The sequence below is a fragment of the Xiphophorus maculatus genome, chromosome 8 (genome assembly GCF_002775205.1).
Source record: "Xiphophorus maculatus strain JP 163 A chromosome 8, X_maculatus-5.0-male, whole genome shotgun sequence".
NCBI classification, from domain to species: domain Eukaryota; kingdom Metazoa; phylum Chordata; class Actinopteri; order Cyprinodontiformes; family Poeciliidae; genus Xiphophorus; species Xiphophorus maculatus.
Window position 1 is genome coordinate 15,997,578 of NC_036450.1, and position 26,614 is coordinate 16,024,191.

Sequence of the window (26,614 nt, forward strand, 5' to 3'; positions counted from 1 at the left end):
ACAGAGTTGGTGGGAGCAGAAAACGAGAGAAGAGGAGCAAACGCAGGGCTGGCTTCACAGGGTCAGCATACTGGATGTTCACAAAGCTGAAATAAATGTTAAATATTATATTTTATACAGAACTAATTTAATTTATTTAAAACTATTTCACAAAAAAATGAAAAGAACCTACAAGGATGATATTTACTTTCCCAGCAATAGTTGGATGCCCAATAATTTGCTGTATGTTTTATTTTCTTGGTGGTTAGACATTTAGATTCCATTAAAAATATCCCTTTTAGAAATGTCTCAGCATCCTTCAGCTAGGAAGTAAAATATCTAATTTAGGTTTGTTTTAACCCTTGACTGTGTGCATATTAATGCTGAATACAATTTAAAATGCCTCAAGACATCAAATAAATTTTGGTTTTAAATATCTCAAGACCTAGATGGATTTCAGATGGAATCATGACCTTAACAGACATTGGTTTCTGATAAAAATAATAAAAAGGTAATATGTGTATACATTGTGACTTCAAATGGACAACACCTGATTCTTTATAAAAACAACAAACAAAAAAAAAGAAGTGCATTGAATTGAACATACTGATTTAATCTCATAAGGATCTGATTTCTGTTTGTATTTTACAAGTTTAAAAAGTAACATAGGAAGTAAGCCAAGTCATCACAGGTTTTACAGACAACAAAAGAAAGAAGAAAAGCTGTCTAGAGATATGCTGCTGTGATCACACCTCATCAGTGAGTGTTTGCTCTTGTCAACCAATCCACTCGGGAAGAAGTTCAGTGGTGGTGTAAAACGGGGCTTTATCATAAAAAGTACCAATTGTAACAGCTGAAACAGACTACACTGCATTTTATACCTTGGCACACTACCCACTGACAGGATGGGGCACTGACATTTACAAATTTACAACAACAGTCTACCAAATAAGGCCATGATTAAAATTTAACCTACATGTTTAGAAGCCAATTAGACCTTGCTTTGACACACACAAAATTGAATGTGATCGTTTCACTCCATTGATGTCTTAATTGTGTCTTAATGTAAAACACCAAGACAGCAGAATGCTGCAACTCCTTTACTTCAAGACAAATATGGTCTTCATAGTCTTGTAGTAGTTAGAGAGGCATCTTGAATTTAACAAAGTTACCACAGTTCCACAAGTTTTGATTTGTAATGTTATAACAACGATGATAAGCATTTGTCTATCATGCTGCACAACTAACTTTTTTATTTTAATTTTTATAGCAACTAGCTTAAACACATTCTTTGATGAAATCAAGAACAAATTTTCCTGTCAAGGATGTAAAGCTTGAATGTTTAAAGTGAAATTTCATGTTTTGGCATAGGTCTGGTCTTATTTGTTACTATGGATTTTTCTCACACATTTAGCACATCTTCTGAATGGTGATTTTATTACCACAAAGTCACAAAGTGAAAAAAAAGTTTCAAATGGCTTATAATAAAAAAAACACATCAAGGAGTTTCAATTTATGATTTATTCCATAGTCTTAATGTTTACAAGTTTTTTGTGGACCTTAAAATTTTAGTTGGGGTGTTCATACTTGTGTATAATTGTTTGAAATGTGGCAATTTCAAACAATGTGGAAATTACACCCGTGGGATTAATCAGGCTTTTAACAGTGATTGAGTATGTTCTTGATTTCATGGCTGATTTGTTTTGATTTCTCCCATTAGGTCAAATGAGAAAGCGGTATAGTTAAGGTGAGGCTTTAAAATACATCCAGAGCTGTGCCTCTGTTTAACTAAAATGTTAAGAAGCTTACAAAGCCATACCACAATCATATGGACTTTGACAAATTACCTTAAGATGTAGTCATCTTAGTTAATGTTAACTTCAGATTTTGAAGAAAGTAACACAGTTTTAATTAAAAACAACCAAAACTCTTCTTTTAATGACATAGACTTTTTAATCTAACTAATCTAAAACAAGAAAACAATGTGTATTTGCATAAATTTATAATACACATAACAGAAAGATCCTAGTACCTGGGTAGTGTACAGCTTTGATAAATAAACACAAGAACCCATTTAAAATCACTTTGGGAATATGCTAGCCATCCTTTCACTTCCCATCTGCATTTTCTTCCTTTATTATAATATTTTTCTTAACCAACTTCTTTAGTTACTTTAATTTAAAATGATATTTTTTTCTCTCTCAACAGTAGAGTACTGTTGATAGTTTCACTACTCTCTGAATGGAGTAGTGAAACTCTGTCCTATAAAAAAAGGCAAACAGCTATGCCGCCAAGGCTAAACAGAAGCATGTGTACACAAGAGAATCCCATTAAAAAGACACATTTCTTTCTTTAAGTTTCCCAAAGGTAACATAATTTCAAAAATCTTTCAAAGTCATTTTGTATGCCGTTATCGACTGTGCTGGTATTTGTTTTGTTAGAAGCTCCATAAAACACCTATTTTTACTCCAAAGTTGAATGCCAGTTTTCTAGTCTGACAGTACAAATGCATTATTTTTTATGGTGTGGCATTTCTTTTCATAGGACAAACAATTTGTTTAATATTTACTCTTTTATCATATTATTTTAAGGTTTTTGTATTTGCTTTTCATTATTACAGTTTTATAAAATACCAGCAGACATGCAGTGTCTACAGATTTGACAGGAGCTGTACATTTCAATGTTCAAAGTTAGTCCACACACTTACAGCAGTCTTTCATGTGTCTTTCTTTAATAATGAGCTGTTTGCAGTGCATTAAGCTGTTTGAACGTGACAAATGTTTAAAGTACAAGACAGTGCCTGTAGAGCTAAACTGCAATTATCTGTCACATCAATTTAATAAGTATTATGTGTAGTTTGTATTCAAGTGTATGTACTGTTTTTGTAAACTAAGCCACAGTAGCTTAATAGTAACTAATCCATTTATCATTCAGCTGCCATCTTGCCTGATCAAGAAGCAGTGCAGATGCCTCTTGAATCGGATTGTGAGTTGCCAGGTTGCAGAGACAGATGGGTTGAAATTACACACACAAAAAAGTGCTGATTATGTGGCAGATTTCATTTAAAAGTGGATCCTGCACAGTAGCATGTTGGAAAAACACACAAAACTTTAGGACATGGGAGTGACACATAATGAAAAGTTTGTAGGTCATGTAAAAAGGAACAAAAAGGAATAAATAATAATATGCCTGGGCATCTGCTGGCTTATTCTCCACATATGCGGACGGGGCCATATGAACCTTTCAAGTGAATGACCCAGTTGGTCAACATTTACATAACCATGGTTACCTGCCTAACTGGTCTATTACCATGAAAGAACTAACTGAAAAGTAAAGCAGCAGACACTGAGTCTAGCAGTGAGACCAGCACAGAACACACACATGCGCACGCAATGAAAGAACAGAAAGTCCACAGGAGATAAAAGGATGTTCTCCTTTGTAACATTCCCTGTAGTGAGAATAATTAGCTAGATGATGAGCTAAGGAATAGCAAAGGGCTGTGAGTTCAGTCTGCATAGTAAAAGCTAATAATCTTCTGCGTAGGAAGCTGGTTAAACACATTGTGGTAGTACAATGACATACTGTAGTCTGTCTCTCACTCACTCGCTACTTCTAGCTCATATAGTTAACCTTACCCATTTAAAGTGTTGCCTATTTATTGCAGCTTTATGACAAGCCTTTAGTTCTAAGTTCATGCCTTATTTGTATGAGTTAACAAGTCTTTCTACTCAGCTTTAATCTGATTATTCTGATGGCATGTGTATATGCATGCATGTATACATTTATGGCTGCATGTATACATGCAGACCAGAAAATGTGCACATCAAAACCTTGCAATTGTAATTTTATTTTTACAATGACTGTACATAAAGGTCCAGTTTGTTACTTTAGAGAAACAGCTTAAAATAATTAAATAATTTCTGAGCTTAGCTTTCATCAGATTTATTCATATCTCCATTCATGAACAAGATTATGTTGCCTAAACTAAAGCCTTTAGGATGTACAAATCAAATCAACAGCACTATTTCTGAGATGTTCACGCTGAACGGTATACATTTGCAATTCTTTAGCAAACATGACTCCAGTTTCAGGGTAATAGCTCTATGTGGTGATGACTTATTGAATAAACTTTAGGGTAGTGCGATCAAAATGGGCTCAGACATGGAATTATCCCTCACATATTGCATCAGCAGAGTCCACAGATAATACTGATTCAGTTTTGGGTCAGCTGGTGCAGTGAAATAAGTATACCTCCTCCAAGAAGGAAAAGGAGATGTAGAGATTCAGGGGAAGCCACAAATTACAACAAGGAAAGAATTGTGTCTCCAGGGAAAGCCATTTGAAATAATAGCAAAAACATAAACTTAATCATTTGTGTGTAACCTCAGGGTGAAGAGCAGTTTCTACTTTGACCGTCTTTGATTTATGACCATGTCATGAAGTATCTTGTTTGCAGGTTATATAGTTTTTATTATTGGAACTAAAATCTTTAAACGCTAAAGTAGGAGAAGCTTGCAGAGAGATAGGGTTTCTGGAGGTTCATACTTTTTACTATGAGGTATAGACTATACATTTTAATTAATTCCAGACAGTTTGTAAAAATGGAACCAAAGTGGCATGACATTACACTTAAACTGAACAGTATTAACTGTAAGTAGATTAAATGAGCATGTGTTCTGCTAGTTGGGAAAACTTGGTATTTCTAGTTGATTATGTTTATATGTTGCACGCAATGTTTTTTCGGTTTCATCAACACAGTTACAGAGTCTTTCACAAGTGTTCCTACGAATTGAACTTTACCTAACTTCACAGTACAACCACCAAATTGCACTGTGCTTTCTTGCTCACTCCAGATTATTTCAATCGGATCCCTACATGACTTGTTGAATCGTGAAGATTTGTTTTAACTGTGGCAAGTGAGGTCTGCTGTGTATATGATGTTGTTATGGGGGTTTTTGTGACCTCTGATGAATCGGCAATGGGCTCTTGGAGTACTCTTGATAGGTTGGCAGGCCACTCCTGGCTTATCACTTATCACTGTTCTACATTTTCTCCATTAGTGAATATTTGGCTCTTAATGTGGTTCATTCAAATCCCAGAGCCTAAGCAATGGCTTTGTAACCCTTTCCAGACTGTTAATGTCAGAATAAAGGAAACTCAAAACAAATGCATGTCCCACTTCTTATATATTTTTTTTTGTATAAAACGTCAAACATTTCACTTTGTGTTGGTCTATAGCAAATCCCTAAAAAAAAAACAAGCTTGTACCGTAGCTTAAATAGGTGGTACAATTTGTGTATGTCAGTTGACTTTTGCTATGCCTTCACTTTACTGAGCAGGACACATTGGCTTAATTTACAAAGGAAACAAAAGAGTTGGAAATTGTAATTTCTTGTGCATAAGAGGCAGTATGAAGGAGTGACTGAAAAGTCAAAAAGACTTATTTTTACTGGCAAAATTAAAATAAAAAAAAATAAAAATGTTTTTTAACAGTGAGATTTTAGTACGTGTATAACTGTTGACAGGTGCACAAGTCTTGCTGGGATCAAGGTTAATGTAAAGAGTTGCCTAAATTCCTTGTAGGTTTGATGTAAACCAGTCAGATTGACATGAGTAATAGAGCTTTGAAATTGCAAACAGGCACAAACACAGGCTTCTGGAGTCAGAATCGCATAGGTAGGCCTGAGGCACTCCATGCTACATCAGCCAACGAGATTAAGAACTGCAAATCATAAAATCAGAGAGAAGAAAAAGTAAACTCAGGTACTTTTTAATATATTTTTTTTTCTTTTTTGCAGGTCAGTTGGTCTCCTTTTAAAAAGCAATCAAGTTTATTTGTACAGCATATTTCAGCAACAATGCACATCATGCAGTCACCAACTGTGAAACCAGTAACAGACATTACGCTTTGTCAAATGCCATCACTGAGCTCATCATGACATATCAAATATGTTCCATCTCAATGTGTCAATGTTTATGTAAAATAGTAAATGGCCTGTACTTGTTAAGAGCTTTATCAAGTTCATAGCAACCCAAAGTTGCTATGAACTTGCTATCACACACTGATAGTTTCAAGCTACTGGATGGTAGCCACAGCCGCTCTGGGGAAGTCTGTCAGAGGGGAGGCTGCCATGCTCTGGTGCCTACTAGGCCCTCTGACCAACAGCAGGCAAGGCGGGTGAAGTGTCTTGCTCAAGGACCCGACAGCAGAGAGCAACACAACGACAGAGCAGGCAGAACGGAAACCGACAATCCACCGATAGAGCGAACTCCTGCCACCGTTGCCAATATCATCCTTTTTTCATGTGTCAAAACCACCTCTAACCAAGAGAGTTTTTAGCCTTGATCAAAAGGAACTCAGTGTTTCAGTTGTTTTTTCAGTTTTCAGGAAGTTTGTTCCAGATTTGTGGTGCACAGAAACTGAATTCTGCTTCTCCATGTTCGGTTCTGGTTCCGAGGATACAGAGTAGGCTAAAACCAGAAGACCTCAGTGATCTGGAGGATTAATACAGGCAGAGAACACTCTGGTGTGGCTCTTCTTGCCTCTCCTTCTTTCACTCATTACTTCCCTGTACCCCAGTCTACTTCAGCTCTGTTTCTTTATGTTAGAAAAAAAAATCAATACTGTTTTACCCTACAGTTGGACTTTAAGCATTCAGCAAACAAAACCAGGCACACAAACAAACATCCACACACAATTCCATTTCATACAAAATGAAACCTTGGCATGATGAATATTATTATAGAGAGCATTGCAGTATAAGTACTGTTGACACATTTTACAACTAAAATTTATGAGCAGCTACCAGTTTAAAGGGAGAGAAAGGATTTGAAAAGGTGGGAGGTTTAACAAGCCACCACTTGCCTCATGTACTTCAGTGGGTTGAATATTTGTTGGCTGCACTCATTTCAATGTCTTTTTTATTGCATCTCACTAGAATCAAGAGTCTATTTGGCTATTTGGAACTAGTATGCAAATAGAAAAGTGTGTGGAACCCACTCAGGGAATTCAGCTAGGTGTTTGCTGAAAAGGTGCGCCAGGCTGTCATTTTAGATGCAAGAAGTTTTCACCCCCCTTACCAGTGAGCTTGTGCAGAAAAAAACTAATATATACGCTGTTAATTGTAAAATAAAAAAAATTAAAAATGCATGAATAGTCATTGGTTAGCCTTTAAAACTCAGCTGAATATAAAATCTATATATATAAATTTGCTGCATTAGTAAATTACAATAAACTGGTTTGAGCTAATTTCTTCATGTGTCTAAATTGTGCAGACAAATACATGGTTTAGACTGGTGGGACAGAAAAACTGAAAATGCAGCTAATTTTGCCAGGATGACTATCCTGACTTGCTGGTCTTTTAGATTGTATGTGCATCCTCTATTAAACATTGACATTAGTAAATTTGGTCATTTGGACAGTAACAAATTACCAAATGTTTTATCTTTTATACATTTTCATGTGCACATAAAATGTTATGGTTGCAATGAACGAATAGCAGTTGGGTTAAATTTTAAACATATGCACCCTGTGTCAGTCTTAGGTGTAGTGTCAAGATTGATGTAGTGCCAGTGCAATTTATTCCACTGATTACTGATTCAAATGGTTTTCATCATGCAATATTTTGTCTAAATTTTATGAAAAAGTGAAAACCTTGTACAATCCACGATTATCTTTTGTAAGATGCAGGTTTCAAATAAACAGCAATATTTTTGGTTGAATGAAAACTTTAAGACTAAATCTGTGGGTATGTTAATTCTGGGCAAGCTGTATGCTTACATTGTGCATAAATATGTCTATAACTTTAGCTTAAAATCCACCCTATTTACAATGCAGCATGAACGTTTAGCTGGATTTTGTATATTAACAAATTTACCTTATAATTAATCATGGAAGCAGTATTCAGCTTTTAGGCACCACAAATTTGATTACAAACCCAGGTACTAACTTTCTGTTAGTCCATAACTATAACTACTGTGACCATAGTAGCATGCTGCTACTATAGTTATAGTAGCATTAAGGCTATGTGGTTTTGGATGGATAGTAGAATTTTAAGTATCTACCACCACTAATTTTCAGTGAAGTACTTTAACCAAAGATCAAAATGTCTGCATACTCAAACCACTATCTCATTGATTTCAAAAGGTTCAGAAGCTCTTTTGATCATAGAGAACAGAATTAGATCAATAGTATGACCTGCAATACATCTGGCTATGTTGCACGTAGTGACTCATTTAAACTGTGTGCAGTCACCCCATCCACACATGCACAACAGGTCAGTTCAATTTCATTGTAATGACCTTTGTTACGCAAAGGAGCACTTCAGTGGCTCCTTTCAAACCTCCTCTCAGTCAGGATAGAGAACCTTGACTAGTGCACCGTTGTAAATCTCTCCAGCCTTCTGCAAATACACCAATAAATATTGTTCCATAGCTGTTCATTAGCTGTGTAAAAACTGCAAAACTCTCCAGTGAATTTCAACCACACAGCTTTTGAACACAATTTTAAGCAAGAACATTTCCTTATACACAAAAGTAATGAGTGTTTCTTTAAGGAACAGGTGTAATTCTTGTGAACAATGAGTGCATATGGAAAATTTATTTCTCTCCTTCACACTTTCCATTTCTCTCTCTCTAACTCAAAACACAAAATTAAAATTGGTTTTAAATTTGTTATTACAAAGTCAATAAGTGATGAAGACCGCAGTTAAAATGAATTTCAAATCAGTTGTCAATAAGTATCACGTTTACATACATTCAGAGTTTAATTTCATGCTTCATGAACTGCTCTGCTGAAGAAAAAAAAAGGGAGAGAAACACACAACCGTACACAGACACACTAGCTCCAAATCATCTCTGCTGGTTCCAAAATGTAATATAGCTGGATGCTACGCACATTTGCACATATAAAGAAGAGCTTTGGTGACCTTAAGCAAGGAAAGTAGAGATGGGCAGCTTGGACAGACAACTTGTTGAAATTATCAGATTCTTTTTGCGTTATCTGTGTGGAGCACACCACCAGAAAAGCTTTAACATTCATCAAGACTGACTATGTTCAAACATGTTTCAACATACAGTAGATCAGATTTTTTTACAGTAATCTACAAGCATACTCCAGTGGGAGTATGCTCCCACTATTTTTGAGCTTCTACTCAGAAGCTCAAAAAGGCAATACACCAAACTCCAGCATTGCTGCTGACACGCTTATGGGTGTGTGAATGAGAGAAAAAAGGACTGCATAGTAGATCAAAGTGTTTGAGCTGGAAATTTGAAAATATGTGGTAAAACCATTTGTGCAACAAAGCTACAGAAGATATGCATGTGACACTGAGAGAATAACCATAGCACACAGAGAAATTAGCTTGATGGGATTATAGCACCTGCCATAATCAAACGCTCCGCTGGCAGTTCTCCAATATACTAAGTCATAAATTATAATCAGGACTTAGAGTTGAGCTGTATGTTTTTAATTAAGTTACTCAACATAAATGCAACTTCTTCCCCTGAAGTTAATTTAATGTGTATTTTATGCAAAGGATGTCAATCTGTTTACAGAAATCAGTAAAAAAAAACAAAAAACACATTTTTGGGTAATCATAATTATGAAGTAGCTGACTCAATACCAGATTTCTGTTTTCACTGAGGAAAACGTTTTCATGCTGCACCTAATACAGTTTCTGCAAAGCATGAGTGTTGGACTGTTATCAAAATAGTGTAACTAGCTTATGGTTTGAAACTACTTTAAACAGAAAATTAAAGCAGTTAAGTTGTTAACTTAACAGTAAGGGTATTTCTTGAGGGGAAGCTGAAAAGTGAAAATTTAAGTTTATGCAGCACATTATATAGCAAGTACTTAGTCGAGTTCTTAGTCAAGTTTGAAAAATTGAGAAAGCTAAAGCAGCAGTTATTGCACAAAAGTTAACTGGATTCATCACTCTGAATGACTAAACAATTGTTGAGATGGAGAATATAGAACATATCATCGCTTTTTGCAGCGTCTTCATCAAGGATATGTCTCCCTTCCTCCACCCTTCAACACTGCTGTCTGTTCTGGATAAAAAAAAAAAAAAAAAGAAAAATTGTCATTGCTTGTGGGGTATTTTATCTATTGCAAATGCTTTTGGCTTCACTACAGATATTTAGTGTTTGAAGATTTGCCCAATGTCATTGTTTAGCCTTGCAGAACATAGAACAAACTCATCATTAAATAAGTGCTGTGCTTCATACCCAGCAGTTTCTTAGATCTCATACTACAAAACCAATATTGTAAGCAAGCAATCGAAGAGACATTAAACAGATGAAGAATCAACAAAGAGAGGTTCCACATTGTTTCACCAGAATACACCCAGTGTCAAACCACTGGCTGTACACGTAGAATTCCTCTAATAGAGCATCTTCACAAAAACTGTGGCTAACAACAGCAAGATAATAGGTCATCGTGAGCAAATCAAACATCTTTAGAACTATTGACAGAGGTGGGGCTAAGGCATTATTTTGCATGACACAAGAAAGTCTCAGCTCTGTCCAATCGAGTCAAGTCCTGTGTAAGACATTTCTAAGAAAAGTACAAAGTCAAGACTTGGAAAGTTGAGAGTCAAATCAAATAGGTTCCAAATAAACGAGGAATCACATAAATATATTTTTTTTCGTTTTATATATTAAACACCGTAAAGATGATTTTGATTGCTCCCTGATCAAGGAGATCTATTCTCCTGCCTTACTACAGTTTCCACAGAAATTAGAAAAAGAAAGCTGTTCCAGCTTGGCAGTACATCATATGTATGGCGTGTTATGAAGAGACGCCTGAGGGCTGGAGACCAACAAGTGTAATCACTGTGTTTGGTCTGCACCAAAGACTGAAGACAACTGAAAGTGAAACCGAACTCTGCAACGCAAATCCTCTTGCTGTCTCTCATTCTCCCTTCCACACCCACAAGCACATAAGACACCAAAAGCTAATACTTTCATGTGTCACTTCAAAACATTAATTAAGAATAAATCCCAGATATTAACCATAAGGTTATCGTTGTTGAAATAAGAAAAAGTACTTGTTGCAAAACATCAAACACCAGCACTTCACCACGCTAGCACGCTGAAAGACATGAACAGTGAAGATTAGAATGCACAGAAGTGTATGCAAATAAGGTAGGATGTTTTAAGGACAAACTTGTTATTCACATTGCCATAAATATTACTTCAGTGTATTTACCCACAGGTTTCTAGGATACATTCTAGATGTGGGAATTTTAGATTGCAATTGTAAAGACAACATAAAACTAGAAAAATCTGATTAACTGAATAAATGCTTGATTTGATGTTGCTGAATCTGACAGTAACTGTAGAACCTATAAAGTATGCAATTACAGCAATATATCTCCTTAAAAGCAGTACAAACCATATCAAGCAGAAAATAAATGATTCATTGAGCTGTTTAGTTTATTCACCGACTTTTCTAAGCTAACCTTTCTGCAACCCGTACTTTATTAAATGACAGGGAATACTGCAGACATAGAACACAAATTAATGTACCAACTGGAAAAATAAATTACTGAATAGCAGGCTAAAAATATTCAGCTAACCACTTTTAAACATACGTTGGCTGACATAAATTGTACCTTTAATGCTAAATGTAATTTTGGTCATCATAATTTCAATGAAATCCTAATAAAGCGTCTATGATTATTAAGATATGCAGAATATTGTTATTGTCATCAACATTGTTATTCTTATAATAATAGTCTCAGTAGTAGTACTAAATAGATATTTTCCAAAAAAAGGAAATGCAAGCTGGTGTACTGTGAATTTTATAACTGCATGATAATGACATTTATGCATGAGTCAACATTTCAAGAGTCCAGGTATATGATGCAGCTTATAACTAGGACAATATGCTGAATAGGGAATAAGGAATGTTGCTACAGTGCATATCGCTATATGTAGGTATGGGGACACTATGAACAGATGCAGTGTTTCGCTAATGGCCCAGAACAGCTTTGCCAGGTCGTATCTTACTGAAAATTCACTGATAGTTTTTGTGATAAATATGACAACAATTTTGACAATTACTTTTTTTTTTGTCAGACGCTGAACAAATGTCTTTGCAACTTTTATTAATACAATAAAAATGTTTTGGTCTTTTTGGTGTTCTGCATAGATTTGTGGACAATGTTGGGCACAGACAGCACTTGCACTCAGTGATTGACCATTAGCTGCTTTTTTTCCCCCTTTTCTCCACCCCAAGAAAGAAACTTTTTTGGAAAATTGCTGTGTGGTGTTGGATGTCGACACCCCATGCATCACATTCCAACTGCAACTACTGTTTTCCCTCCCACACAGACACTGAAGACAATGAGGTTTCCTCTTGTGCAGACAAGCCAGTTTGTCTGCACAATCTGGCTTGTGCAGACCAATATTGTTGCCAATATTGTTGCCAATATTGGTCTGTTAACTCCTAGATTGCATTGTCACACACCATCAGCATGTTACCAAATAAAAACTGTGCAGATTATGGTATTGTTAAGTAAAATTGTGAAACTGTGTGCTTGTTTTCTTGTTTTTTTAGTAGGTCATAACGGCAAAGGTTTTAGGAACAACAAATAGTAAAAAAAACAAAAAACTCAAGAAATCATGACTCTTTTGGATGCAAAAGTCACTCATAAAAAGGTTAACCCATTTTTTTGAGTGACACTTTTGGTGTCACTCACGAAAAGTAAATACTACCATGCTGTGAGAGGAGGAGCCACAGCAGGAACTTCTGTGAGCATTCTTCCTCTTTGTCCACAGTTCTCCCCAAGCTACGCTGGTGAGGATGTCTTGATCCCATTGGCTGAATAAAACACTGTATCTTTGAAGAAACCTTAGATCCAAAGTAAAAGACTTCAACAGGCAGGTATTCAAAAAAACAATAACTGAAAGAGACTGAGGCCTGTTTGCTCATTAATTCCTTTCAATCAATGTTGTTGCACAACACAGTTATGTTAATGAGAAAATGTGTGAATCTGTGAATGTAACTTCAATCATCCAGTCCAAATAATTTTTACAGCTTCTTGTAAAATGCATCAATGATGTATTAGTTTATGGAGTGCAGATCTAAGTTACATCAAAGGTTTTTCCACCAAACCAGTTATAGCATCTACTAGGTGATAGTATGTGCTTAGACACTGATAAAATGGTAAAAAGAGATGCTTTTTCCATTCTGTGGGTTAATGTTGGTCTACAAACTTTAAAAGCAGGTCTATGCACTGCATTAAGCTGCTTTGCAAGTTGCATTAACAGCTGAAATGAAAAAATATCTTTGGTGTCTTTGTCCCGAAATAAAGTCGAGTCGCTTCATTTCTGTGAATACTGTTTTTCCCTTTGTGCAGAACTGATCTTTGGGTTCTGACCAGTTAAATTGCCTTTAACCCCAGTCCAAATAAGTGTTTATTAATTTTTGTAGCGTGGGTCAACTCTCAGGAACTGCTGTACAGTTTTAAATAACAAAATTACAAAATCACAAGACATATTTCACCACTGACCTCGAAAAGCACATCTCTCAGTCATGTCCTTCGCAGTTTTGAGGGTGTGGGGATTAATGGCTTTGTCTCTTTTGCTCAGTAATTTGACACATGATACACTTCAGTAATGCCCAATCAAATTCCCAATGGCAATTAATAACAACATAAATTGAAATTTTTTATACTATAATGTAATTGCTCTGAATCGCTGTGTGATTGGGGAAAATGAAGAAGCAAGTATGTAAGACTTGTGCAAAATGGAAAGAAAAGAAATTCTTGGTGTCATCCTTCTATTGTGCCATTAAAGTAAAAGAATGGTTATTCTGTCAAGGGTGGGTAAACTCAGCAAGGTGAATGTCTCATTATAATACAAATTTCATCTGTGGTCATAATAGCATGACCAACGACACAGACTGTATTTTAACAGCATATGTGACTGAAATTATCACTGCAGGTAATGAGCTGTATTCAGTGCTAATGTTGCTGATCAGATCTTAAAACTGAAATGAGATGTCAGTTGTTTTTGTTGTTGTTGTTGTTTTTAATAAATGATAAAGGTTTTGTAGCCATGCATATTTAAAGTACCATGCAGAGCTACCATTATATAACATTTCTAACATTTATATAACATTTCAGACAGTAAATACAAAATGCAGTTTACAAATAGGGTATTTTATACCATAGGAAAGTCAAATAATTCTGGCCCTGTATGAAAAAAGTTACTCATCCAGTTGATTTATGTTGTGTTTTTTCTAATTTGTATTTGGTGCTGCTAGTGGCCCTTTTTCCCATTTTTTGACAGGAAAGGGGGTATAAAGAAGAGGGGAAGACATGCGGCAAAGGTACCGAGGTTGGGAGAAAAACCAGGAACAACTGCAATAGGGAATACAGTCTCATGACACCCTTCATCCTTCATTGTTGAATAAGAGTTATAGGAAAGCTGTGATTAATTCCACTTTATCTACACTAAAAATAACTCAATATCTTAAACAATTGCTGACTTTGATTGCCTCAGTTTGGGTTGGTGTTCTTGATGAAATAATAAGATAATAGCGGGACAAAAACTGCATTAATGGGAGATATTCTAGGTAAGAATGAAAGTGGTTAAAAAAACACAAATTGTGGTCTTTGGGTAAAACATGTTTGATCATTTGAAACATCTATATGTGAAAAACAGGAAAAAGATGAGAATGTCACACATGGAAATACTTTTTCAACAACTTCAGTCCAAGCATCAAACATGTGGAGGTCAGCACTTCTGCAGTAAATAAAATGTGGTATCTGTCCATAGAATCAAGTTAATATTTGCATGTTGTCTACAATATTATTCAGACAGTTTCCTCAGTACCAAGTGGGAGTCTGAAAGTAACCTGACCTTGACATTTATTGAGATAGCATAATGCACGTTAGCTTAACATTCTTGAATCAATTTCATTTTGAATACATTTATTTAAAAAGAAGTACTGTAACTAGGTGGTGCAATAATAATAACTGAATTAGTGCATATGTATATTTTGGGGTTGGTACATTGATCCAATATGAAAATCTCAGACTAATTATAGTAATCACCCTTCCCAATTGCTTATTATTTAAATAATATTACCTTGATAATCTTTGAAAGTAGCTTACTGGTTATATGGTGTCTACATGTTGTTTTTTTCCCCAAACACAACCCGACACCTACATGCTTTCTTAAGAGGCTGAGGACATCAACAAATAACTACGCACAGTTCTGTTTTCTGTTGAAAGTTTCAGTATGCAACTTTCATAATCAAATTTTTTTATATATATTTGTTCAAACTTTCACTATGTTTTGACAGTATAACACGAGAGAGAATCTGTGGAAGAAAGAAAAAACAGAGCTCTGCTCCCTTCTGCCTGTGGTAAAAAAAAATTAAAATCAAAAAATCAAAAAATAATTGTAGTTTAATTCTAATGTACAAGTATTTTGGTTTTCAATGAGTTTTAAAAGCATTAAAATCTAAAGTCAAACATATATATAAACTTGCGCAAAATAGATTCTCCAATGTCTATATTTTTATGCAAAGATAAAGTCTTGAATGAGTTTTTGAACAACTAATTATTTCCCAAAACCGAATATTTATGCAAGACATGAAAAATCTTTTACCACATTGGATTATATGAGTCTCTTCAATGACAAAAAAACCCCACACACATATATATATATATATATATATATATATATATATATATATATATATATATATATATATATATATATATATATATATATATATATATATATATATATGTGTGTGTGTGTGTGTGTGTGTTTCAGTAAAACAATAACTATAATAAACATTTTAACTACAGTAAGCAGTAGTAATTGTATCTTTGGTCATATACATTTGAATATATTATTAATTTCTTTTAAAGTCTTGTTTTAGTAAGACTTCAGCAGGTCTCACAAAATCAGTCTAGTAGTATTGGACTGGTGACAAGCAGACTACCTACAATTAAGTGTTTTTTTTCTTTTTTTATCTTACCTCTGGTGCGGCTGGAGAGCCTCCGCCGGCCTGTTGATGAGCTGTGCACGGTATGCTGGTAATGGGACATGTTGGTTGGTGTGTTGGGAACACGAAAGTTGTCCTGGAACCTCTGCATCAAATCCTCTATTGAGTCAGTGTTTGCTTCGATAGCTATAAAAAGAAGATGGTTGTCATGTCAAAACTGTATGGTTGTTTGCTTTTTTTTTTCAAACACTTTGTAAAGAGTGACTCTCTCTCAAGACAATTTGAAAATCCATACAGAGACACAAACAGCGTTTTTCCAGAAGTGCTTGTTTCTATCTCTTCTTTTTAGGAGGGTTAAGAGATTAGACCATGGAATGCACTAAGACCCACAAGGCTGTCTCATTTAGACAGTAGGAAAAAACAGTGCTGTTGCCTTTCTTCTATTTTTTTCCAGCTTTTAAATGATACCATCAATTCAATATTGCCTCATCTCTACAGGGATCCTGCCAGCGCTTCCCTTGATTGTTCAGTCTCACTTCTCCTGATGAATGACTCCAAAACAACAAGCTGGAGGGAAAGAGGGGGGGCTGGGAGAGGGTTTTGGTTTCCCTTGTTCAATAAAGGATAACACAAAAGGAAATAAGGGAGATTCTACACATTTTAGTACATTTGTGGTAGCAAAAAAGTTAAGCGTACCTTTAGAATGTTGTCCCTTCTTTGTATTTGACACACACATGCACACGCCTATAAGCACGGATCACATTTGAAAGCAGTGTGTATCAGAAGTCGAAAATTTAACAACTCGATGAAAAACATCCTTAAACTTCCTCCAGCAAAGCCATCTCTGAACGATGGGGCCATTCATCACCCAAAACACCAGTAGCCCCAACCCATCATCATCATCTTTTGATCTGTCAGTCTGGCTCAGAGGTGTACTCTGTCCATGAATAATGGTGAAATGTTGCACCCAGTCAAGTATCATCATGCATGCCAATGAGCTTCCAGGAAGAGGAGATGAAGACACAGGTGAAAACAATACAATTGCTCACACAGGTCTTGATTGAAAACAACAACAAAGCCATTGCAGTTTGAACATTATGATGCACATTTGTTCAGGCTAATGTGCAGTTAAGCTCAGCTTCATCTGCTTTGTTTTTCATGGAGTTATTTTGGTCACGGTGTATTGCAGTGCATTTTTTTTCTTGTAATTTACCCCTTCATTATGAAGAAATGGAAGTCCGAACTGCCCATGAATGTATTTTTGAACACTGCTAAAATCTTCTATGCTTAGTTTTACTCCTCTAAATGAAAATTCTTAAAAAAAAAAAAAGACATTCACTCTTATTGACCTACAAAAATATGCAAGATAAACATTGATGAACACGTTCAGGCAAAAACTATGAGAAAAATGAATTTCAAATCAGCTTCTACAAGAATTATAGCTATTAATAACATTTAATTTAAGGAATTTTTAAATAGATTGCTTTAGGTAGGGTTTCCCCTTAAATAAAATAGTTGAAAACTGTATTTGTATTCACTCAAGTTACCTTCATCTCATAGTAAAATTAGTATGATGATCTGGGACATTTCACAGCGACAAAAAAGGAAAAGCAGATAAAATTTGTAATGGCCAATACTTTCCCAAAGTGCCATATATCTGCTGAACAGAGAATGTGTTATGTTTGAGTACCGCTTACATGAGTCCACCGTTTACTGATAATGCCAAAAAACAATCAAACTTAAAGTTAAAAAATACAGTAAAGTAGCATTTCTATGGTAAACCTATCATTGCTTTCATATGAACTTTCACAGTTCATGTTGCTCATTTTTCCATCTTGGCATTTCTTTAATCTAAAGTTGACTACTGTAGCCAACGGACAGAGGCAGAATGCAAGATGCATGTTGAGTGGCGCGGAGCAACTGACCCTCATGGTCTATTGAGCAAGCAAATTTGGTCTCCACTCTGTGAAATGCACAACAGTGCAAATTGATTTTTATTGCACTATTGACAAAAGAAGCTTAGGGTGTTTTTTTCTTTTCTTTTCTTTTCTTGTAACTTAGAGTTAGTATTTAGAGCATGGCTCATGGCTAATGTATTTCTTGTAAATAAATACAGCAGCATCAGGAAAAGATTTAAATTGTTAAAATGTAGACATGGGACAACTTAAAGCAAGAAAAAAATGCTGGACACAGATTTTGTTTGCCAAAGTGTTAAAAAAAAGATCTTAAGATTGATCAAAAGTTATCTAGACTGTGGATGATATTATCTATGTTATTTGATAGCAGTCATTGAATTTTTATACAGGTTTAGCTGATATAGGTTATTAGGTATATTTGTTTAGTTGTGCCTTTTCTGCATTGTCCGGGTTTTAGTTGTGTTCATACGTTATTGTGTATAATACCAGTGATTGACATAGACTAGCTTAATTGTCTCTTTAGTATCTACTTCAATTTACTGTGTTTGATAGAATTCAGCATTTTTTTTCTAAATAGTTCATCTCTTATTCTGTCAACCTCACATGGCCTTGTGTGCCTTTGTACTCTTATCTTTTGTATATCTTGTATCGTCTTGCAGCTAGAGGGGAAAAAAAAAACATTTCCAGCAGAGCCATCACACTGGAATACTGTTTCAATTTCTAGTACAAAAGAAGACAAAGAAAATCTGTCTGGAAACAACATTGGTTTTAAGGTTCACCACAGGGTTTGATGCTGAAACAGATAATGTATTGGCGCCTATGTTTCTAGCAATGCTGATTTAAACTGAAGTACGTGCCTTGAGGGAGTAGCATCTTCCTGCTTGCCCCAGTGAAGAAGCTATTTAAGCCATTTATACATATATAAGCAAATTAGGCCATGATGAGTTCTAATAAAACCTTGGGATTAGCCACGTTGTGCAACAGTGACATCTAAGAAGTTATTATACCATGCAGATATAATCAAATTGCTGTAAACAAAACTTAAAGAAAACAGTTTGAGCCAAGTAAGACAACTCAATTAAGCAGTGACAGAAAAAAAGCAGACAGATTTAACACAAAGCTTTTTAGTGCAATGAGTCACTTAAAAATGAATTATAAAAGTACATTTTGCTCAAAGGCTGTTGAATAGAATTAAAAGCAAAGCAAAACAATTATGTCTCAAATGGTCTATGTGATGGAAAGTATGTGTACATATTCACAAACTTGCTTACACTCAATACACATATCTTTACTCTCAATAAAGAAAGAAAATCTCAATGTTAGTCATGAAAATAACACAGAAAATTGGTGAATTGTGGTAGCATATGGACCTTACCAGAGGGGCCGCTTTTCATTGGCTGATGCCCATTCTACCTGGTCACGTGCGTGGCCGTCTCACAAACACACTTAGCTTCCCGTTAGCTAAGTACAGCATAATGGCAGAACTGATACAACTTCTACACCTTGAAGCCTGTCTGCTACACAGTCTTATGTTAGCTAAACACATCAATATGCAATGTGTACTGTATCTGACATACACTAAAGATTTTATTTTAGCAGAAAAGGCTTTGGACTAAACTGTTAGTTGTGTTAGCCACGTTAGCACCAAGTACAGCTGGTCAATCAACCATCGCTGTGTTAAGGGAAGCGCTGATTAATAATCGATGAAAAAATATCAAGCCTGGAAACTTGATACCGTAATGGACTGAATGTTATGTTTTTAATGTAATCTTTGCTCATCTTGCGGGGAGCAGGCGGTTGCTATGGCAACAGGTGTGCCTAAATTATAGAACTAATAATATGATTACATTTTTCAGAGTTATTACAATTCAAAGAAATTAGTAGCCTTACAATTTCACTGAACTTCAGGAATAGTTTTCTTTTTATGTAAATCTGTAAGATTTAAATCGATTGTTGAATTGTTTTGATTTGGCCCAGGGATGCTGTCACAGCTGGTGGGGGCTGATGTTGTTTATTGAAGTAGATGGAATATGGTTGTTTTGGAGCAACGGAAGGACATATGGACATGAATGCACAAAGGAATGTTCAATGTATGATTGCATGATTTCATGATTTTGACAATTTGTAATAAAACAGACAGAATTTGGGGAAGAAAACGGCGATCGTTCTTCGTTCACTAAAGCTGTTTTTGTTTACAGGCTTCCCACTCGGAAGAAAGGAGAAGAAGAGACAAAACAAAACAAACATCCATTGTTACAACTGTTTCAATACAGCTGAGACATGTAACATAGGTATAAAAAATATTTTTTCTGAGGTAACAGCCTGCTATGTCATCGATGACATCACGTCCGTCCCTGACTGTCACTGATGACATCAGACCGACAAAACGAACGTGATGTCATCGATGACATCGCAGGCTGTTCCTTCAGAAGTGCTTGAATAAGTCGACCACGTGATAATGTGAAGGCCTGTGAAGGCCATCGCTCCACCACGTGGACGCGAGGGCCCGTGAAAGCCAGGGATCCTTCAATGACCTGGCCTGTGAAGGCCCTCGCACCGAACGTGGACGCGAGGGCCCGTGAAGGCCAGGGATCCTTCAAGGACCTGGCCTGTGAAGGCCCTCGCACCGAACGTGGACGCGAGGGCTCGTGAAGGCCAGGGATCCTTCAAGGACCTGGCCTGTGAAGGCCCTCGCACCGAACGTGGACGCGAGGGCCCGTGAAGGCCAGGGATCCTTCATGGACCTGGCCTGTGAAGGCCCTCGCACCGAACGTGGACGCGAGGGCCCGTGAAGGCCAGGGATCCTTCATGGACCTGGCCTGGCCTGTGAAAGCCCTCGCACCAGCACCTGTATGCGAGGGCCTGTGAAGTCGTGTCCCTACGCTCTTTCAGGTTGCACCGAACGTGGACGCGAGGGCCCGTGAAGGCCAGGGATCCTTCAAGGACCCCTGTTAGAGCCAGTTTTGTTAGAGCCAAATTATAGACAGCGTTTCACCAGGAGACCTAGAGTGAGGAGCCCCGCCCCCTTCCCCCTTGCGCCTCAGACAGAGTTTGGGGAAAAAGATGGCGGTCGTTCTTCGTTCGCTAAAGCTGTTCTTGTGTACAGGTTAGTAGTGTGAAGCTGGTGGAAACTGTCCCCGCTAAAATGTAAATTTACAAGTTCATTCAGTGCTGATTTCGTAATTACTTGCTAGACGTGTTTAGACGTTCGAGGGAAAAAGAGTGATTTCGTTTCATAATTACGGTTTGTAGCTGTAACGGTCGTAAAACAGCCGTTATAGAAGTTTGCTACATGTATCTAAACTTCGATACACTCTCCGACCCAACCTTATTAAGATTTCGGTGGTATCCTGACGGGTTGTGTTATCTTTTGATAGGAAGTGTTAAAGTTACTCTGTTACATGTACCGGAAATCAGTTCACATCAGTTTCAAACATTTATTATAGACGTTACCACTTTTCCCCTAATACCCTGTAATTGATTCTACTGTACTAGCTTAAGCTAGATCTAGTCCTCTAAATATGCCCATATTAAACTACAAAGAGAGAGAGAGAGAGTAAAAAGGTAAGAGTGGTTTTGAGTTGATCACCTGTTCGGGTTATTTTACCTTTGGTTCCCTTTGCTGTGGCGCATTACAGCCGCTGTAGTTTCTAAACGTCGGACTAATTACCTCGTTCGTTTGTGAGTTTACGTCATTCACAACAAACATCAAATAGAACAAATATATTTCATTAAATTTTAACAAACAAATGGCTTCTACCGTGGTAATTATGTGAAATTAAATTAATTATATCCCAGCTTCAGAAGATTTGCCTTTACCTTTACGAAGCTCTTTGGTTCCTCCTGTCAGTCTGTAGCTTCTCATATTGACGTCATCAAACCAAATTTCAGATCTACCATAACTGACTGACACCTGCTGGCCTCAGGTTTGCAACCAGTTTGTGACTGAGAAACCAGTAACCTCCTCCCAGATGATGACATGAACTTGTTAGTTCCTCTGTCCATTTTAGTAGCTGATATATTGTGAAAATCCGGTAGAAATGATGCACTAATCGAGTCATGTTTACATAGAAACAACACCCTGCAAGGCTTTGCTTGTGAGACTTGCGGTCACGTGGGTCGGTTGTGGGCGGAGCTTGGTAAGGTCCATTGTCCTGGTACACCATTCACTTGTGCCACAAGAAAAACTATTGTTTCTAGGTATTTTCCCCCTTAAAAAGCCTCAAATAACTTCTAACTTTGAGTTCAATGTCAGTTGAAGCTCTAGTGCCTTTATTTTCTTCTTTTCCTCTCCCTTATCTACCTTTTGTCTGTTATCAGTGGTTTGCGCATGTAAACACTGTCTCATGAGTGAGGTATGTCAACAGCATCCTGCCTCAGTCAACTTATTCTAGGTGGTACCATAATGCCCACTGTGGGAAGATAACACTATTCTGTTTTCTGCATCTGTTCAGCTGGACTATTTTGCTTGTTTACTTTATTTTTCTGACTTGCATCCTGCATTTTTGTTTTTATTTTAATTTATTAGTACAATTCCCCCATCCCCAGTTTTATTTATGCATTTTTGTTCATAAATATTACTTGAAAAGCATTGAAATATATGTTGCGATTTTTCTCAGATTTCATTAAGAGAATTGTGCAGGACTCTTTCAAAGCAAATCAAATATGTCTAATCCTTAAAAGGAAAAAAATCTGGTCACAATAGTTGAGTGTAACTTTCTGAAAAAGACATCTTTATTCTGAGGTAAATATGTAAATATACCAAAACAGTGAAAAAAGATTTTGCTGGAACATCCACTCCAGACACATTGCAATCTATCTGCTTCTCCTTCTGTCTTCCATCTGCAACTCTGATTTCGCAGTATCCCCCCTTGGGATCTAATTGGTAAAAAAAAATGCAGTCACGTAGATCTGGAGGAGTCAAATACACTGCCATTTGTTTCTGGACAGACATTCGGTGTTCTTATTAAGGGTGCACTAAGGTGACAGGAAAGGCTTTACAACTCGGGTGAAACACATAAAAGTTTAAAATTAACAAGTCATTCACTGCCAACTGCTGTCTCCTAGGAATAGATTGTTATACATTTGCTGATACACCATGCACCAAATGAACATTCACTTTAACATTACTTTCTGTTAAAAGTGAAAACAAATAAAAAAGTCAAACTTTTTATTTTATTTTTTGTTGTGGTAAATGTGATTGAATAAAACATTTTATCATGTTTGTACCATGTCATTTTGTTCAAGTTTAAATAAAAAATAGCATCTGGTAGTGTTGTATTCAGATTTGACAACAAAAACATTATTTATTTATTTTTTTAATGTTTTAAGGTAATAAAAAATAATAAATTTAACTATTACCTTTGGATTGTAAAATCCCAATAAATAGTGATGATAAGTTTCTTACAATGGTTTGATTCTTTGCTCTGTATAGTCTTACATATTAGGTCAATAAGTAATTCTACATATATTTTTTTGAGTAAGTGTAAATAAGCATGAATGGTCTTGTTTACATATCATTTGTCTGTTAGGTTTCAAGTCTGACTAAAATTAACCCTTTTAGGACTACCATTATAAAAGTCCGCATGAGCATCTTTTTACATTTTTGGATGCTGCAGAGTCATTATTAGGAGCACTCCAATGTTCTTTACATCTATAAAATCCTTATAAGTCCTCCTTTCCAAGTTTGTATGCCATTTATCAATAATAACTGATTAAAAATAGAAAATTTGCAAAACAATAACAAGAACTCCATCCGTTTATAATTTTTTTGACATATTTTTGTAAATATGAAGAGTTTCCTAACTTTATTTACCAAAGTTCCCAATACAAAAAAGTTGCACACAAGCCTTCTAAACCAAACACAATTTATTTGGAGTTTTTTCAAAGCTTCGTTTCAAAGTTACAGCCAATTTTCTAAAAACAATAAAACGAGGGAAAATAAAAAAAATGCTTTTATCAGTGCAATCAGAAAAAAGAAGTGCAGAAGATACATTGCACATTGGACGAGCTCCAAGACTTCGGACGCAGAGTAAAATCTTCTTACTCCGTGTCTTTCCATAATTTTTTTTTTTTGGGTGTTTGCCTTGCAAGAGCAGAGCCAAATAGCACGTGCAGGAAACGGAAATGACTTTCATGAAATCTCACCTGAAGTCATGTGACATTTCATGAAATCTCGTAGTATTTCATTCTGTCAACGTCAGAACAACACAGGAAGTGATTGGCCAGACCCGAGCTGATCTACAAATATAGGGATGGATGCCACATCATGTTTGTGGACCCATCCTTTTTACTATAAATCTGTGAACTCGTCTGCGCGCGCACAGCAACTCGGGGGGGATGTTTAGGGTCGGAAAAGGAAGCGCAATTCTTACAGTTTAATATGCAAAAAAAAAAATTGCTCTACCTTACGTGGTTCGAATTCTACCGGCATTTGAAAAATATGTATGCATCTCAGATCGCCGGCGATCTGGTAGCCCGAATCGGGTTAATGCTCAAATTATGAAGCCATGCCATCTAGTATGCCTAAAGTACAACATTTCTGTAGGCTATGAATTCACATCACTGTCTCTTAACCTCAGTTAAACTCTAATATTTTACATTTTAACATCTTCTTCACAAAATCCAATTTGCAGTTTAAAAATTATGTTCTAATACAGAGTTCAGCTTGATAAATATCTACGTGGTCGTTTTTATACTTCTACAGCAATCAGCCATGTGGCTATGGAATATTAACAACTCAAAGCCTGTTAATACCAATAGAATAAGGACAAAGTTGTGGTATGAAGTTCACTGTATTTGCACTGCGAGTACAAGATTGCCAGATGGTGGTAATAAATAAAAACAGATGGGGTTACAGATAACTCCTTTGACTTGGTTTTACTGTTATAAAACATTTCATTGAACTCATATTTACTGTACAAAATCACCATGACAACCAGTCATTTCCATGCTCTTCAATAACTCTTTAAAACAACATTATTCAGTAACTCAAATGATCCCCACCGGCTGGTTATGTTTTACCCTGATTTTACGAGATAAAGATTGTTCTCGAGACTCTAGGCCTCCAGCTTGAAGACTTTGTTTTTGCCACTTAAGTGCTACTACAGTTTAAGATGCAGACTTGAGTCCTCATCTCTGGTAGCCCCAGGCTGCACTTTTGCCCAGTGATTAGCGCTGTTGTCTCATAGAAAGAAAACTCTGGATTCAAATCAAAGCTTTCTCCAAGCACATTCTCCAGGTGTATGCACAGCATTCCTGTAAGTACTTCAACATCTACCAACAGTCCAAAAAAGTAAATATTAAGGTAACTAGTTCCAACTTCCCCTCAGCTGTTGTTGTATGTGGTTGTGGTTGTCTGCCTTGTGTGTATCTTTGATAGACTGGTGACCTGGCCATTGCATTCTTTGCCTTTACCCCATTGGCTTTTCATGATGGGAAGCCCCAGAACCCTGAACAGGATTGAGCTGCTGTAGCATAGGTGGATGGATTGGCTGTGTGAATGACTTACTTCAGAGTGTAAGCCCCTTCTCCTCTAGTGATAGCTGGAACAGACTCCAGTCCACAGTGGCCCTGACAGAATACAGTAGCTTAAAAAAAAGCACTTTTTTTTTGTCATTGCAAGAACAACCCACTCGATTGCATAAGCAGTGGTTCCTAAAAGGTATTTCTACATAATATGATCAAATTTGATACAACGTCTGTACATTTGCTGGAAATGATACTCAGCACCAGGAAAGGCAGAAGACATTAAATCAGCAAAAAATAGACCTACAGTGAAGGACTAGCTAGATGCCAGTTGAACAAAACAAGGCCAGATTCCTCTAAACCGCTGATGCAGCCTTTGGGAATTTTCGTCTGCCAGAAATGGAAACCTTTGACCATGATTACCCATCCACACGTAGCGTTTGACCCTTATTTCTCTTAGGCTCAAGAGGATATCTCCTATCTGCCCAAAAGTCAGTGAAACACAAGGTAACATTTTCAGACGCTTCATCTATGCCCCATGCCCCGAGGCAGGTGGTGATTCAGCTTGCATGGCAGCTTGAAAGATGAATTGCAGTGCTATGAATGTGCACACAAGAATGATAGTTTAGAAACAAGCTTGAGAATCCATTTCTCTATACAGATTACTTTAAGCTACACAGGCTGCAATTTCAAAAACAGAGTATTGATTTAAAACTGTGATTTTCTTTTTGGCATTCACTAAAACAGGAGTTAAAAGCTCTGGGGTTACATTTTATAAGAGCATTTTTCAATAATCCTATTAATATGTTGCAATCCCCACAAGATGGATGGGCTGAAAATGTTGTCTGTATCTCTAAATGAACCTTTCAAGATGGATTTTCACAATGAAGAAACCCTTATCCGATTCAGAGTCAGAATGATAGTTGGAATGATTTTACCATTTCTTGCGAACTATCAGTTTTTCATTTTTGATCAAGATTCAAGACTACTGACAAACATTTGAAGCTATTCATAACCTTAAATAAAATTAACAATTTTCCCATCCAATGCCAGTTGATGCATATTTTTTCAAATAGGAGGTAGTAGGCTTTTTCTACTGTTCAGGCATTCTGCTTGCATGACAGCAAACATTTGTGCTTAACAACAAAGATGCAGGCTAAAAGGAAAGGATGTATTTCTGTAGATTTGTGGAGTCTAGACCTCCTGCTGTTTTAATTTACTACTCCCCTGTGGGAAGAAAAAAAATGATAGCATAAGAAATTAAATTCCTATTTTTAATACA

At 36.3% G+C, this 26,614-nt stretch overlaps 1 protein-coding gene across 1 annotated transcript in view; it reads right to left on the reverse strand.

Moving 5' to 3' along the window:
- The window catches only part of astn2 (astrotactin 2), a 261,598-nt gene that overhangs the window by 157,705 nt on the left and 77,279 nt on the right, over window positions 1–26,614 (reverse strand). The window contains exon 4 of the mRNA XM_023338121.1: window positions 15,983–16,135. Coding sequence (XP_023193889.1) covers window positions 15,983–16,135 — 153 coding nt within the window. The remainder of the gene's footprint in view (window positions 1–15,982; window positions 16,136–26,614) is intronic.